This window comes from Glossina fuscipes, unplaced genomic scaffold (assembly GCF_014805625.2).
Source record: "Glossina fuscipes isolate IAEA_lab_2018 unplaced genomic scaffold, Yale_Gfus_2 89, whole genome shotgun sequence".
Lineage (NCBI taxonomy): Eukaryota > Metazoa > Arthropoda > Insecta > Diptera > Glossinidae > Glossina > Glossina fuscipes.
In genome coordinates, this window is record NW_023998443.1 from 330,061 (window position 1) to 345,491 (window position 15,431).

A 15,431-nucleotide genomic window follows, 5' to 3' on the forward strand; every position below is an offset into this window, starting at 1 on the left:
GTCTTTAACGATGTAGTCGTACATGCAATAGGTTGCAATGAGAAGACTTGACAAGATGACAAAAATATTGTTCAAAATTCATTATTACGGCAAGCGTACGTTCATAATGTTCTAATTTTATAAGCAAATTCGACAAGGATGGATGGAAGCACTCTTACGTATATATTCGCCATACACCGGCCGACATTATGCTAGCATATGCCTATAAAAAATAACGCGGTCCAACACTATGCGTCACTATTTTATCAATTTATGCACCTAATGCTACTTTCACTTCAATACCTTACAGATGAGTTTGGCCTGTGTGGACAAATGTTAACAGATTTCGTTGAGAGAATTACTAACATCCTGCAACAACGTTGAAGTTACTTATAGGCAATGAATACTTGTGTGTGAGGGCGTAGTTCGAATACGGAAAGAGTAGTAAGTGCGGGTTTTCCGAAAATTGTCTTTCAAATCCATGGATATCATGGTAACAAAAGAAGTCCGTCCATATGTCTGTTTATGTTGGTTCGTATTTTGTATTTAAATATTTGTTTTTTTCTTTTTTGCATTTGTTTTACTGATAACTGTACGTATTAAGTAGCAAATGCATGAACGTTACTCATGCTAAACAGAGACATAAACACGCAATGCTGACATTATTTTTTTTAACTTGAAAATGTTTTTTTAATCTGAATAAAAAAGTAATTAGTAGAGTACACACACTTTTAAGTACATGCAACATATTTCTGTATATGATATCGTAAAAACGGCAAAACAGCAATAGCAAGAGTAAGAGCAACAACAATTATAATAATAACAACAACAATATCAGCAACAAGAATAACAACAAGGAATAAATAACCACAACGAAATTCAGTGAAAAACATGTTCTATTTAAGGACTACAAACCGAATACGACGAATATGGAATATGTTGGGATAATAGGAATGAGTTTTTGGATAAGCATATATATATATGCATTAATATGTATGTATGTATGTATAATTTTTCCAACTCTTTACATCGTCCTGTTCATTGTATTCTCTCTCTTTTAAAATTTTAACTGAAATAATTTACGACATTTAAAATGCAATTCCGCATGAGTATACTACACGATGGGCGTGTACGTACATATGTATGAATAAATTAATGTACACATGAAATTATAATTGTTACAACTTATGCCGAATATATTAAATTTTTACTATGTAAGTAGTAACAACGATAACTGGAACAAGAGGAACACACAACAACGAAAGCACACGAAAGCAACGATAAACTAACACTATAACAAAAAACAAGTCATTTTCTACGGAATATATATTTTGTAAATAAATAAATAAATAAATAGTTGAATGCTTTCAAATAAACTGATTTAATATTTGCCGTTTATTTTTTATTTTTTCCTCCTCGTCATTATATTATTGTTTATCGATGCATAATGTCATGTTGTATTGTATTTTAATTGCAGAGAATGTGAAACCATTGACATTTGATGAAGTTTACAATCAAAGCAGTCCCTCAAACTGCACTGTCTATGTAGGGGGTGTTAATAGTTCGCTTACCTCCTTAAGCGAAGAGATATTGCAAAAGACTTTCTCACCTTATGGCACCATTCAAGAAATCCGTGTATTCAAGGATAAGGGTTACGCCTTTGTACGGTAAGTTTTAGTTTGATTTAAGTTCAATGAAGGAAAAACAAAAAGAAATCAAAACTTACAACCGTTACTGCACACAATATAATGCTAAACATTTTGACATGATTCCGTGACTGGTTACATTTAAAATTCATTTACATTCATTCACTTTTATATTTGCATTTATTTGTTAAAGGTTCTCCACCAAAGAAGCCGCAACACATGCCATTGTTGGCGTGCACAATACCGAGATCAATGCCCAGCCAGTGAAATGCTCATGGGGCAAGGAAAGCGGTGATCCGAATAACGCTCAGACAATCGTTAGTCAGGCTCTCAATCCTGCAGCCGCTGGTTTTCCTTATGGAGTCGGTGCGGCTGCTGCTGCAGCGGCTGCCTACGGACAACAATTAGCAGCTACCGGTTGCTGGTATTCACCCACACCAACGTATCCTACTTCTTCGGCCACTGCAGCTGTAACTCCTGCCGCCTCGGCTGCAGTACAAAATCAATTTCTGCAAGGCATCCAAGGTTATCATTTCGGCCAATACGGTGGTTACCAGCAGGGCTATATGGGGTAAGGCCAATTAAGTCAAATTATTTCTAAACAAATCCCCCGATTCCATACAGATTCCTATATACACGACCAATGTGGGCGTAGCTCGAAATTAAACTACTTTTGTAATTTATAAGCAACGACTCAACTCAATCCAAAACTCAACTTCTAAGCTGCTCTTTCCGAATATCGAAGTGTTCTCACTTTACGTTGTATTGTGGACGTGTTCCTTGATCGATGTAGCCTATTTTGCACTACCAATATGCGTGGAGGAATTTCTAACATCCAGGCCGACTTTGAATCGATATCTTCGATTTTGGGTCCTGAAGAAGAACGTTCATCGCAGACATTACGCAAACGAGTGGACAGACAGACGAACATACTTAAATTCATTCAGAGAACAATGTCCATCAGGAACCATCCATATTTTATGCTGCCTATGCACCTACTTTATGGGCGTTGCAAACGTTTTGACAAAATAAATAACACCGCAAGCGTCGTCCGTAGTATCACTTTGAAGCCAAAACACGTCAATCAACACAATTCGGCAATGCATCCATTAACTCCCCCTTGCGGAAACGATAAATTTTTGAAAAAATGTGATCCAGTTACCCCGCCAGCTTAAAATCACACTGTTCAGCGCTGATCTTGGGGAGGTTGTTGAGGAGTTCTCGTAGCTTCCGATCCAGCAGTTTTGCATGTATGGACGGCACTTATTTTTAGAGAAGATTGCTTGAGCGAAGCATCCATTTGCAATAACTGCTTCGACCTCCCTTTAGAATTATACGGAAATGTACGATTCCTTTATTGCCTTATAGATAGTATAGGGTAATGAAGACTCAATAAATTATGTACATTTTAGAGTAGAGCGAACTTCTGCCTTCACTTAGCTAATTTTTTATTTTTATGTTTAATTTTTTTTGCTTTTTATCACATACGCAACTAGAAGAGAAGAAAAGCTGGTATCAGAACCTCACGTAAACAGTAAAGAAATTGAACAAGTTTTACATATTTACCTGGGGGTAATTTAAGTATCTAAGATTCGCCCCAAGCCAAGCATAAATTTTTTACTTTCTTTTTTTTCCCTTGTTATTTTCCAAGTGTGTGTACTTTAAATTAGCTTTATCGCTTTTCTTTTTGTTTTCATTTTTTTGTTTTTGCAGAATGGGTGTACAGATTCCCACCACTTGGCAGGGTGTTGCCACTCAAGCACAAATCTCTCCTGCTCAACAATTGGCGACGGCGGGGGTGGCCGGTGCCGCTATACCTCAAGCAGCCGGTGTTGTAGCTTATCCCATTCAGCAATTTCAAGTTAGCCCACAGGTATGTAACACCTTTTACAACAGTAGCGCGTAAAAAATGTTTGCATTTTTTTTTTTTTTCCTTTCTTTCATTTACTCATTTGCCCTTTTTTCCCGCTTTTAAGTGTCTTGCATTCATTAGCCATTCCTACAAGAATTCTCCCTTACCCTCTTCCATGCACACTATTGTAAAAGGAATGTGTTATAAATTGTTAAAGTATGTGTATATATGTATATACGTGGCGTGCTTTTTTTTTTTTTTTTCTTACTGCACATGCTTTTGAACATAATTAAAAGCACGAGTTTTTTTTCTGTTATAGATTTTAATTAATTTTTCTGATCTTTTTTTTTAATGTAACAGCATTTATGGTTTTTGTGGGTTAAGGGACAAAGCAAAAAAAAAATCTTAACGACGTACAATCAAAGTATTTTTCAAAGAAGAAAAAGGTGTTTTTTCTAATGTCTTCATGACAATAATAAATAACTTATACTCTCCCTCCACATACTTGAATCGTGTTGCTGGCCTGAGAAATTATATAAAAATCTGAGATAAGCTTATCATCTCATTATTAATTGCGCCATTGATTTAATTTCCTTCAATTTGCATTTAAATAATAATTTCGATTCTTTTTTAAATCAATCTACAGATCCAGCAGTTTTTTTACTTCAATAAGCCTTTATTCCATATACAACTAACAATCAAGCAATTCATTTCGAATTATTTCTGAAACGTTTGATTGATTTTGAAAGAGAATTATTTTCGCCTAAAAGAAGTGTCAAGCGGTCAACCTCTGCAAAGAGGAGAAGAAAAAAAAGAGGAAAAAGACACTTGAAGAATTTATCGGCGGAGAAAGTCAATAGCTTTTATCTCATTCCATCCATTAACTAGTACGTATAATATCGTCAGATAATTTCCATCATGCTACACTTACCGCCGTCGCTCGGGTACCTATTATAACATCTCATAACAATAATGCTTGGAGCTAACATATAAATACTGCGTCCAAGAAGTAAGACCAATTTTTCATTATTACTTTTTAAAAGTGTTATTTCAAATTTATTTCGTCGCCTTTAAAAAAGTAATCCTCAAATTCAAAAAATATTCTTTGCTAACCTTGGCGCGGTTTTTTCCGCCTTGGCTCGGCTTTTGCACGACTTTCGCTCGATTCATCGGTTGTCTTCGAGTCGTATGCCTAGATTCAAGTCTCGTCTCATTTTATAAAATTCGAAAAAAATATTTTCTCTGTTGTACAAAGCCAAGCGGAGATGAAATACTAATGACGCTTGTGATGTCGTTCACAGTGCTACCTATTTAGAACAAAAGTGTTTCTGATATTCGATATGCCCGCGCAATTGAACTTGAATACTGGTCTTACTTTTTGGACATAGCATTAGTGTTATTAGAAAGTGCCACCGTTGAGAAAACCTCTGTAAAGGTGTTCATGTGATTTTACTCGTTCTCGAAGCTTTGGTGATATTAATTTTGTTATTTTTAAAGCAATATAATTAATTAATTACGACGTTAATAATTCAATGTTCCTCTTTGATGAGGAAACAACTACTTAAACTCAGTATTATCTTTAAAGGTGAAAGGAGCAATTTTTCTCGATAGTTGACGCGAGCACGAGCTTGCATGTACGCTCCAAAGGGAAAAATTGAAAAAGTCCTGAAAAATATTCTCGTTAATCGAAAAATAAAATTGCAATACACAAGCGAACATTCCGTAGTTTTCATTGTCGAGATAGTTGTTTTCTAAATGGTTACCGCATTTACTCATAGCGGAAGCAAGACAACGATGACTACAATAGCAAGGTTGCATAAGCGGAAGTTCGAATTTCTAACCCTTACCCACAGTAATCCCTTTACCTACTCGCTTTCTGTGGCTTTCTTTACTTCTTTGTAACCGTCTGCGTGTTTTGCGAATAGCGGATATTCTGAGTCATTGGTTCATATTAAAAAAAAAGCGTCAAATGACGGGATCATTATAAGAATTGCAGCGTATTATATATACCTATAAGAAGGGCCATGACGAAAATAGCTTCGTAGAAAAAAAGGTATCGAAACTTCGCAACAGCGATGAATTGTTTGTAGCATTCTTTTAGGAGCTTACGTCGATAAATAAGCTCAAATTTCGTAGCAAATATCAGTTTCTATATTAGTCCCAGCAATTATTGATCAATGTACTATCTTACGTGCAATTATGCCCGCATTTTATTTTTTATTTTATATTACTTTTGCATATTTCAGTGTCATTTATTTTTTATCCATAAAATCATTCATATATCATTACATTTCGGCTCAGATATTTGCTATTAGTTATATGCATCTCCTCCTAATTAGTTTTTCATTTTCCATATTTCTTTTTTCTCCACGTCTCGTTTGTAAACGTAACAAGCAAATAAATTCATATCTTATGTAAAGATAAACCGACTGGGACAAATTACGTTGTGAAGAGAGGCTATAAGCAATTAGGTTGAAACAATAATGTATGAGTTTCTCATTCACGTTAGGGCAGTATAAAAAAGTATCAAATATAATCAAAATGTGCATCAAACATACATGCGTGCTCCGGCATAGTTAAAAAGAGGCATTGTTTCCGTCTTGTCCATTTGAGTTCTGTCATCTGTGAGAATTCTTTTCAAATCGCTTCTTCAGTTTGCACATTTTCAAAGGGGCGTGTACTTAACTTAGTTTACGTAGCTTTCCGACTGGATTCTTTCCAGTACAGTTGCCCTTTCCTAAATAATATAATAAACTTTCTATTGCATCGCTCGCGACAGACTTTTTTTGGATTGGTGGTCTGGTTTTAACCAATCCTGAAGACGTCCGATCCGTACCAAATATGCGTTCGCTCAGTGCTGCACTCCCATAGTCATGTTGATCGCAAACAAAAACTACTCCCTCTTTGCCGCTCTTCTATCAATAACTTTTTCTACTTTCTTAGGCGACATTTCATGAGGCTAGTACTGTCTAATCAACATAGTTTTTTTTTGTTCCTATTTAGAGAAACCAGCTTTCTTTCTGCTCCGCTTACAACCTAATGAGATAGTTTTCGAAAAGCCAACCAACAAGTCTGTCGTCGGCTTTTTAGCTTGTAGACCTTTTTCTGCCATCTTCTCGCTCCCAGTACTTTCTTTTGTGTAACTATTTTTAGCTTACGAGAACCACAAAAGCTTCCTATGCTTTACACTTTTAATAATAATGTTGTAATTATTACAATTCAATTTTCTCTGATATTGTAATGACTGAGTTTTCCTACGCAAATATATCCTTTCACAAGTATTAATATCTAATTTCATTAATGGTTAATCTTTCGGGCAATCGCAGATGTCTGAGACAGATATTGCATTGGGTTTACCACATTTGGGATATGGTTTTTTAGAAAGTCCATTCAGTTCAACTCGTCGAATGTAGAATTTTCGTAACAATACGTCTACGTACCTTTTGCTACATTACAGTTACATTAAATCGCGTTAAATGACAGTAAAGCATTAACAACGAAAAAAATGTTCAGTTTACATAAGAATGTTACTGCACCATCTCTTATATTCACTTGAAGTCACAAATATTCCCCATCCCCCAATAATGGGAAAGGTAAGCGTTGCTTTATTCGAGCTTCTTGGTTATTCTTGATAAAAAGAGCAAGTTTCGTCAAGCTCTTTCATTTCGGTCGTAGCCTATAGTGTGTTCCTAGTCGGTAAAGACATAGCAACAGCTGTCGAATGACCTCAACTTCCCGTGACTGTGGCCTACACCAATGTTTCTTTATTTCTCTTCACTCACTTCTTTTCAAGCATTACCAGGTTACGCGAATAAGGAACATTCCCTGAGAAAGTTTCGCCAAACTATGCAAAGCTTAGGAACCTAGGCAACGTTTTTTCAATTTTTGGAATCAGCTCTGAAATCTTAGTTTTACATGTCTCAGGTTTGCATGTCTTTGGTTGGATTCTATTGGTTTGAATGAAAAGTGAAAAAACTTTTCCCAGTTACGGATATTCAAAGAAATCTATAAATGTTTTGACCCCAGTGCGACATCATACATATCACTGACTGAATAAAGATGAGGTGAAGTGTACCTGAACAGTGCTGTGCTTTCATTAGCAGGCAATTAAAAACCATAAACCAGCAAAATAGTTTTTCGCTACTTTTTTCACATGCATGCAAAGTTCTCTTTCAATTCTCTTAAATCGTATATTTAAAAGGTTTTTCATACTAATTCAGTCATATCATAATTCATATATAGACTATTTGTTATTTTGTAAATATTATGAAATTTCTCTCATATCTGCTTCCTATAAATATGTATATATGTTTATTTACATACAATTTCTGATATTGTAATGAAAAAATTTTTTATTGTTTTTCAAGAATTTTTTTTCTACTATTTTTTCTCCAATTTTTACTAACACCCATATTATTTCTTAAGGTTTATCCTTTACTTTTGCAGGCACAGTAAAAACAAAATTAAAAGCAAAAGCAAAAAAGAAATAATAAGAATAAAATAGAAATCTAATACAAATTCCTCACAACCATGATAACAAAAAATCCTAAAAGAATTAGAGCATAACCAATGAATGAATTTCTTAATAATTCTGAGCTGTAAATAATTGCTGCGCTAACAACAAAATGGTTTAAATGAAAAACGAATGATAAAAAATGATTTATTTTTACAAAAAAAAAAATAAAAAGAAAAATAAAAAAATAAAAATAAAAAATAATAATATTAATAATTTATATCATAACAAAAAAAAAACAAAAAAAAAATTAGAGAATAATTAGGAAGGAGGACAGATACACTAAAGTAAAAGTCCTTAGAAACTAACTTTAATTTTAAAAGTTAAACGGAATTATTAAAGAAAGCAATTATACACATATTTACACAAATACAAATACCAAAAAAAAAAAAAAAGAAAAACAAATGAAAAAGAGAAAACCACATTTACACTCTTTTACCAATAATTGGAGAGGAAATTATGTGAAATGTGTACACAGTTTTCATTAAAACATAAGTAAAAATCATAAAAATTAAAACATAACATAAGCCAGAAAAAAATTCATAAAAATTCATAACATATAACAACAAATCAACAATAGTTGTATTGGGCGTTCGCCCATGAAGCATAGAGAGTAAATTAGGGAGTGAGAGAAAGAGACGGATCATAAATTATCATCATATATATGCATACGAGAAAAAAAAATAAATAAATAAATAAATAGATTGACCTTTTTGTGTAGATGGATGAGTAACATACAAAATTTCTTTTGTAACATCGGTATAATGCATATTTGTCAAGTGTTGTGTGTGTGTGTGTGTGGTTATCAAAAGCACTTAAGTATTGTGTTGAGAAACTGTTTGTTACATAAATAAACAAATACATATAATATTTAACCAAACACTTGTGTGTGCAACAATTTTTTTTTTTTTTTTTTCTTTTTTTCGTCTGATCTTGTTGTTGTTTAAGTAAACATTATAACCAGAAAGCACTTGGGCTGCTTAGGAGAGTTGCAAACAAAACTCAATGCATGAAAGCAAATGGGAAAGACATTTCTATTCGCCCAACCACGAATTCTAGATACCCATCGTTTGAAAATTATGCAAAACATAAAAGAAACGAAATTATCTATCTTTTTTATGTGCCGGAATGCTTCAGTAAACCAATTGGTAGCTTAAGGCAGCCGTAATAAATATATAACAAGCTTTAGCTCAATCTCCTGCTATTGGTTATAGATTGTTATAGAAGCTTGGTTCGAATTCTGAGTTATTGGCAGCAGTTTAGCCTCAAATTAAATTCTTTTCCGGGACTGCTACTAGAACAAATGCGCAGACATTTCTGCAAGATATCAAGACTATGAACATTTAAGAGGACCCTTGCTGCATTTTAACTTTTTGTCTTAATTCCATCATCATCATGTTTAAATTTTTGAGTAATAGCGTGGATTTTTTAGCCAGAAAGAGAAAGTTGCTGGCAGTGATGGGAAAAATTGCATTTATGAATATTGTTCTGGTTTTCTTGTAGAACTTTAGTAATAGATAGCGTAGTTTTTACCGCTGTCTTTTTTATTGTTGTCATTATTGCAACTGTAGGCCAAGGCACCGGACTACAAGGTGTGTAATCATCATGGACGAGAAAGAAGACTATAACATAAGTATTTGTATAATTCAACCGAAGAGATACCGATGCAATCACATGCATCGGGGTTTGCCTATTGCCTTCACTGTTGAATACCTAAGCGGTTTAATTCCAAAAAAATTACAGCTATCTGATAATTGTTATAAGTTAAGAGTGCAGTGATAAAATCCTTTCTGTAAACTCGCTGTTAAGTGCTACTGTTTAAATACTCAAAAAATAAAACAATTTTTTTTTTTTTTTTTGAAAAGCAGAGGTGTTCTCAGTTTATTTGATAATGTAGGCGCTTTCTTTGATCGTTTTGCATATCAAGTTGCACGCAAGAACTTTTAATGTTTCTGTCAAACTTCAAGTCGATAACGTCATTTTTGTGGCCCGGAGAATCTCTACGATAAAGATTACATGGATGGACAGACGACCACGCTTCAGTTCAGAATTTGATGCTGACTAAGAATATATGCCCGGAAGTTTTCTTTTCGGCGTGGCAAACATTTTGACAAAATACATACGTACTCCGCGCCCTTTGATGGGGACGGCTGTGAAAAAGTACCCGAATGTCTGACGTCATCTATTATCTCCCAGCGAATCCGATGTATTTTTCTGATACACATAAGCTCTTGGTGGTTGCTCTAAGAAGAAAGGTTATACAGCTATTTCTTCATATGCTTTTGATGTTCATACATATACACGTTCGTATAATGGATCCGTTCATTATTTCTTTTATATATATATATATATAAATATCCTTATGTTTCTATAAATATATATATATATATATAAATACATGTATATAAGTATATACACATACACATACATATAAATGTATATATAAATATATGTATGTAAATATATATACATATATTTATTATATATATGTATAAATATATATACATATATATATTATATATATGTATAAATATAAGCGCCAGAATTCATGTAAGCATTGCAAGGACAAATTGTCCACGCACACATACGCACACACTGTACACATGTGCACTCTGTTAAAATGCACACCATTTTGTGTTTTCTTGACGGTGTCACAAACTACCAAACGCAAAACGCAACAGTACACAAAGTAAAAACACCACCCAGCACTTAAAAATTTCACTTTTTTTTAAAACGTTTCTGGAAAAAGACTAAAGCAAAACAAAAAAAAAAAAGAAAAAGAAAATAGGAAAGAAAACAAGATGAAAAGAGAGAAACCAACCAAAATAAAAGAAAAAAAAAGGCTCTTCTTTTTAATTTAAGTGATAAACAAACGAAAAAAAGAAAAAAAAAAAAAAAATTAAAAGCAAAATAAGAAAAACAAAAATTAATGTTTCATCAAACAACTAAAAGTTTTCTATGAGGAGAAATATATTAAGAGAAAAGAACAAAAATGAAAAACAAAAAGTTATTACAAGAATCTAGCACTAGTGCCTCAACATAGTCCATCATCAGCAGCACAATTACATGTTATTTAAAAAAAAAAAATTGAAAAAATTCTCTTCTCATTTTCATAATATTTAATTTAATTTAATCCTTTGCTTTTAAGGCTATAGGCAACGCAAATTCCTATTTATATATGATGTAAACTACAACTTTATGTTTTGATATTTTTAGATTATCTTATACAAAATACATTTATAAAAAGCTCTCTCAGTCATTAATTCTCGATACACTCGCATTAAACAACCATTGTGTATATGTGCGAAGTGCGATGAACATATATACACACATCTATATATATATATATATATATATACACATGTAGTTGAATAAAAATCTTTACACACAATTAAGCAAACTTCCTAAAGTACGTACTAGTGCAAAAGCAATTAACCAAATCCTGTAGTTTCTATACCGAAAAAAACAAAGAAAGGGAAAAAAAAATTAAAACTAAAACAAAAAAAAAAAAAAAAAAAAAACAACAAGAGAAAAGAAAAGAAATTTACAAAAACAAAATAAATAGACACAATAATTTATTTTATTTTCTATTCGAAATAGTTCCTAACGCAACACAAAAACAAGAAGAAGAAAAAAACTGACTTCGTCGAAACCGAACATTCATTCTTATTACAATTAGAAGACGAGACAAACAAACTAACATTTCAAAGAGGTTTAATAATCTGCAAAATAATTCCTTAAGACATTGTCGTTAAGATGAAATTGCTTTTAAAAATGGTGATCAACTACAAATTGCTTTCCACATAAGCTTTAATCGCATGATTGCCAGCAATACATCTATCTAAGCACGTTTTGCATTAAAGGACTCATTATATTTCTTTTCATATTCTATTATTAATGAATTCGAGTTGGGTGTGAGAACCTGCAAAAAAAAAAAACAGTTCCGTCTCAAGCTTTGCATCATCTATACCTTATAAATAATTCAGTAAATAGTAAAGCCATGTCACGATGCTTGATACTCGATTTTATGGAAATACCTTGTGCTGATCTAAAGGTTGTTTTTCTCATTCATTCATGGGAAACCTTCAAATGGCTAACACATCACATCATCTCCTATCTGATGACCCATGGATGGCATAACATTGTTGTTAGACCAATATGACTTTTGGATAGCATCGATCTGCAAAGGATACGAGTGAAAATTTCTTGACATTGCGACCGTTAGTATACGAGTTACCTCTGCTTTACCGTTATTTTAATGAGATCACTTTCATAGTCGCTTTGGACGACTCTTCTACGACATGCTGTCCATCGACTGGTCATATGTGTTTCGGAATGAATACTTATTGGGTGACGTATTAAATTGTGAAACGTCGCAGAAACGCAAGTTTATTCTAGAGAAAACCAAACTTGGCTTCGGAAAAAGAAGAACTTTCTTTCGCTTTCTTTTCCCGTTCACCGTTTCAGACAAAAATGTACGAATAATTCAGCGAATTTTTTTTTTGGATAGGCAGATATACAATTGACAAATGTTTTTCACAGACATTTTTGTCATTAAACAAAAGCAACACCACATCTCAACCCACCAGAAAATCATTCCACACTGTACATATATTTTCATCTAATTCCTTGGGCCTCTCTTGATTCTCTCTTCTTCACAATTTCCATTGGAAATTTTTGCATTATTCGATGTACTCATCACGCTGTTAACTCGAAAGTATTTTTCCGTCACTTTTTTGTCTCTTCTTGAATGATTCTTCAAATATTTACAAACGATGTTTGAAAGATTCATTTGAAGATTGAATTTCTTATGTACTCGGAAAGTTGTTCTTTTGAGTAAACTCACTACTTAAGCTTTAATTTTCTTGTTACAAAACGTTGTTCCTAGAGGAATGCTGCCTACCATTAACGTACATCAGTCAATTCCGAATCGATCAAGTTTCCTAATAACGCTTTCGAATGAAACATATTTTCGATTGGATTGTGGATTGATTAAGTGGATTGTACAGTCGATTTATACCGCCCTACCAACTTTGCTTTAAATAAAAAACTCGGAAAATTCGGACCGACAGAAATACGACACCGCCGCACATGTTTGAAAAGAAGAATTATTCTTTTTCGTGAACTGCTCTTCCGCCAATTCGTTTCTTGGCAAATTTTTTTTTAGAAGTTTGACAATAATTTTTTTTTCTTTTAAAAGAGGCAACCACGCATGGTGATGGTTACGAAAAAGTGGGGAGGAAAAGAAAGAGATAGGTAATGACCAGGGCCTAGTAATATGCAAATGCGTAATAAACACTTTCCAACTGATAATGTTTTTGTATCGTAAAAGCTTTTTTTGCGCAAATTTTTTGTAATTAAAAGCGATATGAAATAATGACTTACACAACCGAAAAATCGAAGCGAAAAAGAGAAACGAATGGGTTTGAAGATCGCGTGTTTATTTTGTTATATTTTGCGAAAAAAACGAAACTATGATATAATAGCTCCACGTTAAGTGTTTCAAAGGCGAAAGAACAAAGACTGCTGATTAATAATACGTTTGTAAATAAATGTAGGGACACGACTCACAATTTTCTGCTACCTGGTTCTTGGGATTAAATGATCTGCTCTTAAATACTCTAATATAGAGTCGTATCTTTTTTATAGTGCAATAAAAACTTCATTATAGCCTTTCTTGTTAAAGTCAACGGCAAGGAAAATTTACTTACATTAAACCAGTTTAAAGATAGGTTTGGACCCATATAGACCATAGTCCGTTTGCAAGGAAAATTTCGCCACTTTACACTACGACGAAATGGGGGCGAACTATTTTTCTCTCACGCTTTGCAACCGTGATAGACCTAAAGCAAAACTATACTACTATATATATTACTATATATATTATATATATATAGTATATATATATATATATATATATATATAGAGATAGAGAGAGAGAACGGACAGTGACTACATTACCATTCTTTGCAACCAAGATGTTAAAGCTACATATTGTGATTTTAGGTAACGTAAAAAACTATATGCGTTGGCACTAAGTTTTTTTATTGTATAACTAATCACTCAAGGGATGTCTCCTCTTCATGATACACTGAGACGGTCGGAAGGGAAGAGAAGGAAAGGGAAAGAGATAGGGAAGCGGTAAGATTACAAAATTTGCCTGCCGTTCAATGCCAGATGCTTTGGAGTAACTGCACCCGTTGAGTTAGTCAAGCAATCATCTTTTCTTCTTTTAGAGGGGATCACCTTTAATAGGAGGTCAAAAATGTAAAAATTTCTTTTCATTCCTTATTCGTCATTTAAACATCATCGAATGCACGTTTAGACCCAATGACTTTTGTGACTTTCAAAAAGTTGAGTAATAGCAAACATTCCATATCCATATATATCCTCGGTAGGAAACATCGATGCTGTTGTTGTTGCTTTATATGTAAATTTATTTAAATGTAATGTATAATGAGTAGGCCAAATGTGCAAAGTATTCGAATATGAAAATAGAAACTTGGCATACACCTATTCGAGGGCAATCTTGTGAACTTGGCTAAATGATGCAAAATTAACGAGAAATTCCTATTATATCAATGATATTAAGATAAAGTGAATAAATTTCTAAATTAATGACAATTGTTGGCGAAATGCAAAATTCGTTAGTTCTAATGATGAGTAGGTAAGAAAACTAATGAATAAATAAAAAGAGTTCAGCTTTTCTCCTCTTATTCATTCAGCATACTTTCCCCTCAGCTACACACATGTATTTAAGCAAAATTTAATAATTACTCAAAAAATGGCTTTTAATAATTCCTATTTGTCTTATATATAATTTTGTATTGTTTTTTTTTTTTTTAATCTATGAATTTTTTTTTTTGATTTTCTTTGCCTTCTTAATATAAAAAGTTATGCAAATATAATAATACCAACTTCACTTCAGAAATTATACTTTCACCTGTAAAATAATTCACCTAAAAATAAACGAATAGTGTTGTTTCTTCTCTCTTGATCCTCCTTACATAAGACAAAACACATGTGCATTGAATGTAATTGAGTGAATTTATTGTTTGTTCTTTCTGTTTGTATTTTTCAGTTACCAGACGATGAATGGTTAGCTGCAAATTTATTATGTTAGTCTTAATAAAATGCAAAAAAGTATAATCAAATTAAATCATAATTTGAATAAAAGTAGAAAAGGAAGAAGTGAAAAAAAAAAAACAACAACAACAACAACAACAACAAAAGAAAATAAATAAATAAAATAAATAGAAAAAATACAAAATCAAAAATATAAACAAAACATGCAGCAGCAGATCCCCTCCCCTCAAAAAACAAAAAAAAAAAAAAACAAGAAAAAATAAATAAATAAGAAGAAGAATAGTATAAAAGTTATGACGAGAAATTAAAACAAAGGGAATATTTTTAAATCAATCTTTATTGCAGGAGAATAGAA

The 15,431-nt window shown here is 32.8% G+C and overlaps 1 protein-coding gene across 2 annotated transcripts in view; it reads left to right on the top strand.

Moving 5' to 3' along the window:
• LOC119638458 (nucleolysin TIA-1) overlaps positions 1-15,188 on the top strand; it is a 102,439-nt gene extending 87,251 nt beyond the window's left edge. Inside the window, exons 6-9 of one of the 2 annotated variants that reach the window (XM_038035243.1) lie at positions 1,457-1,646; positions 1,819-2,196; positions 3,339-3,498; positions 15,072-15,188. In XM_038035243.1, the coding sequence (XP_037891171.1) occupies positions 1,457-1,646; positions 1,819-2,196; positions 3,339-3,498; positions 15,072-15,113 (770 nt within the window). In that variant the 3' untranslated portion in view covers positions 15,114-15,188. Of the gene's footprint in view, positions 1-1,456; positions 1,647-1,818; positions 2,197-3,338; positions 3,499-7,902; positions 8,167-15,071 lie in introns of those variants that run through there. The other variant, XM_038035244.1, reaches the window with a different exon arrangement.
• The last annotated feature ends 243 nt before the right edge of the window (positions 15,189-15,431 follow it).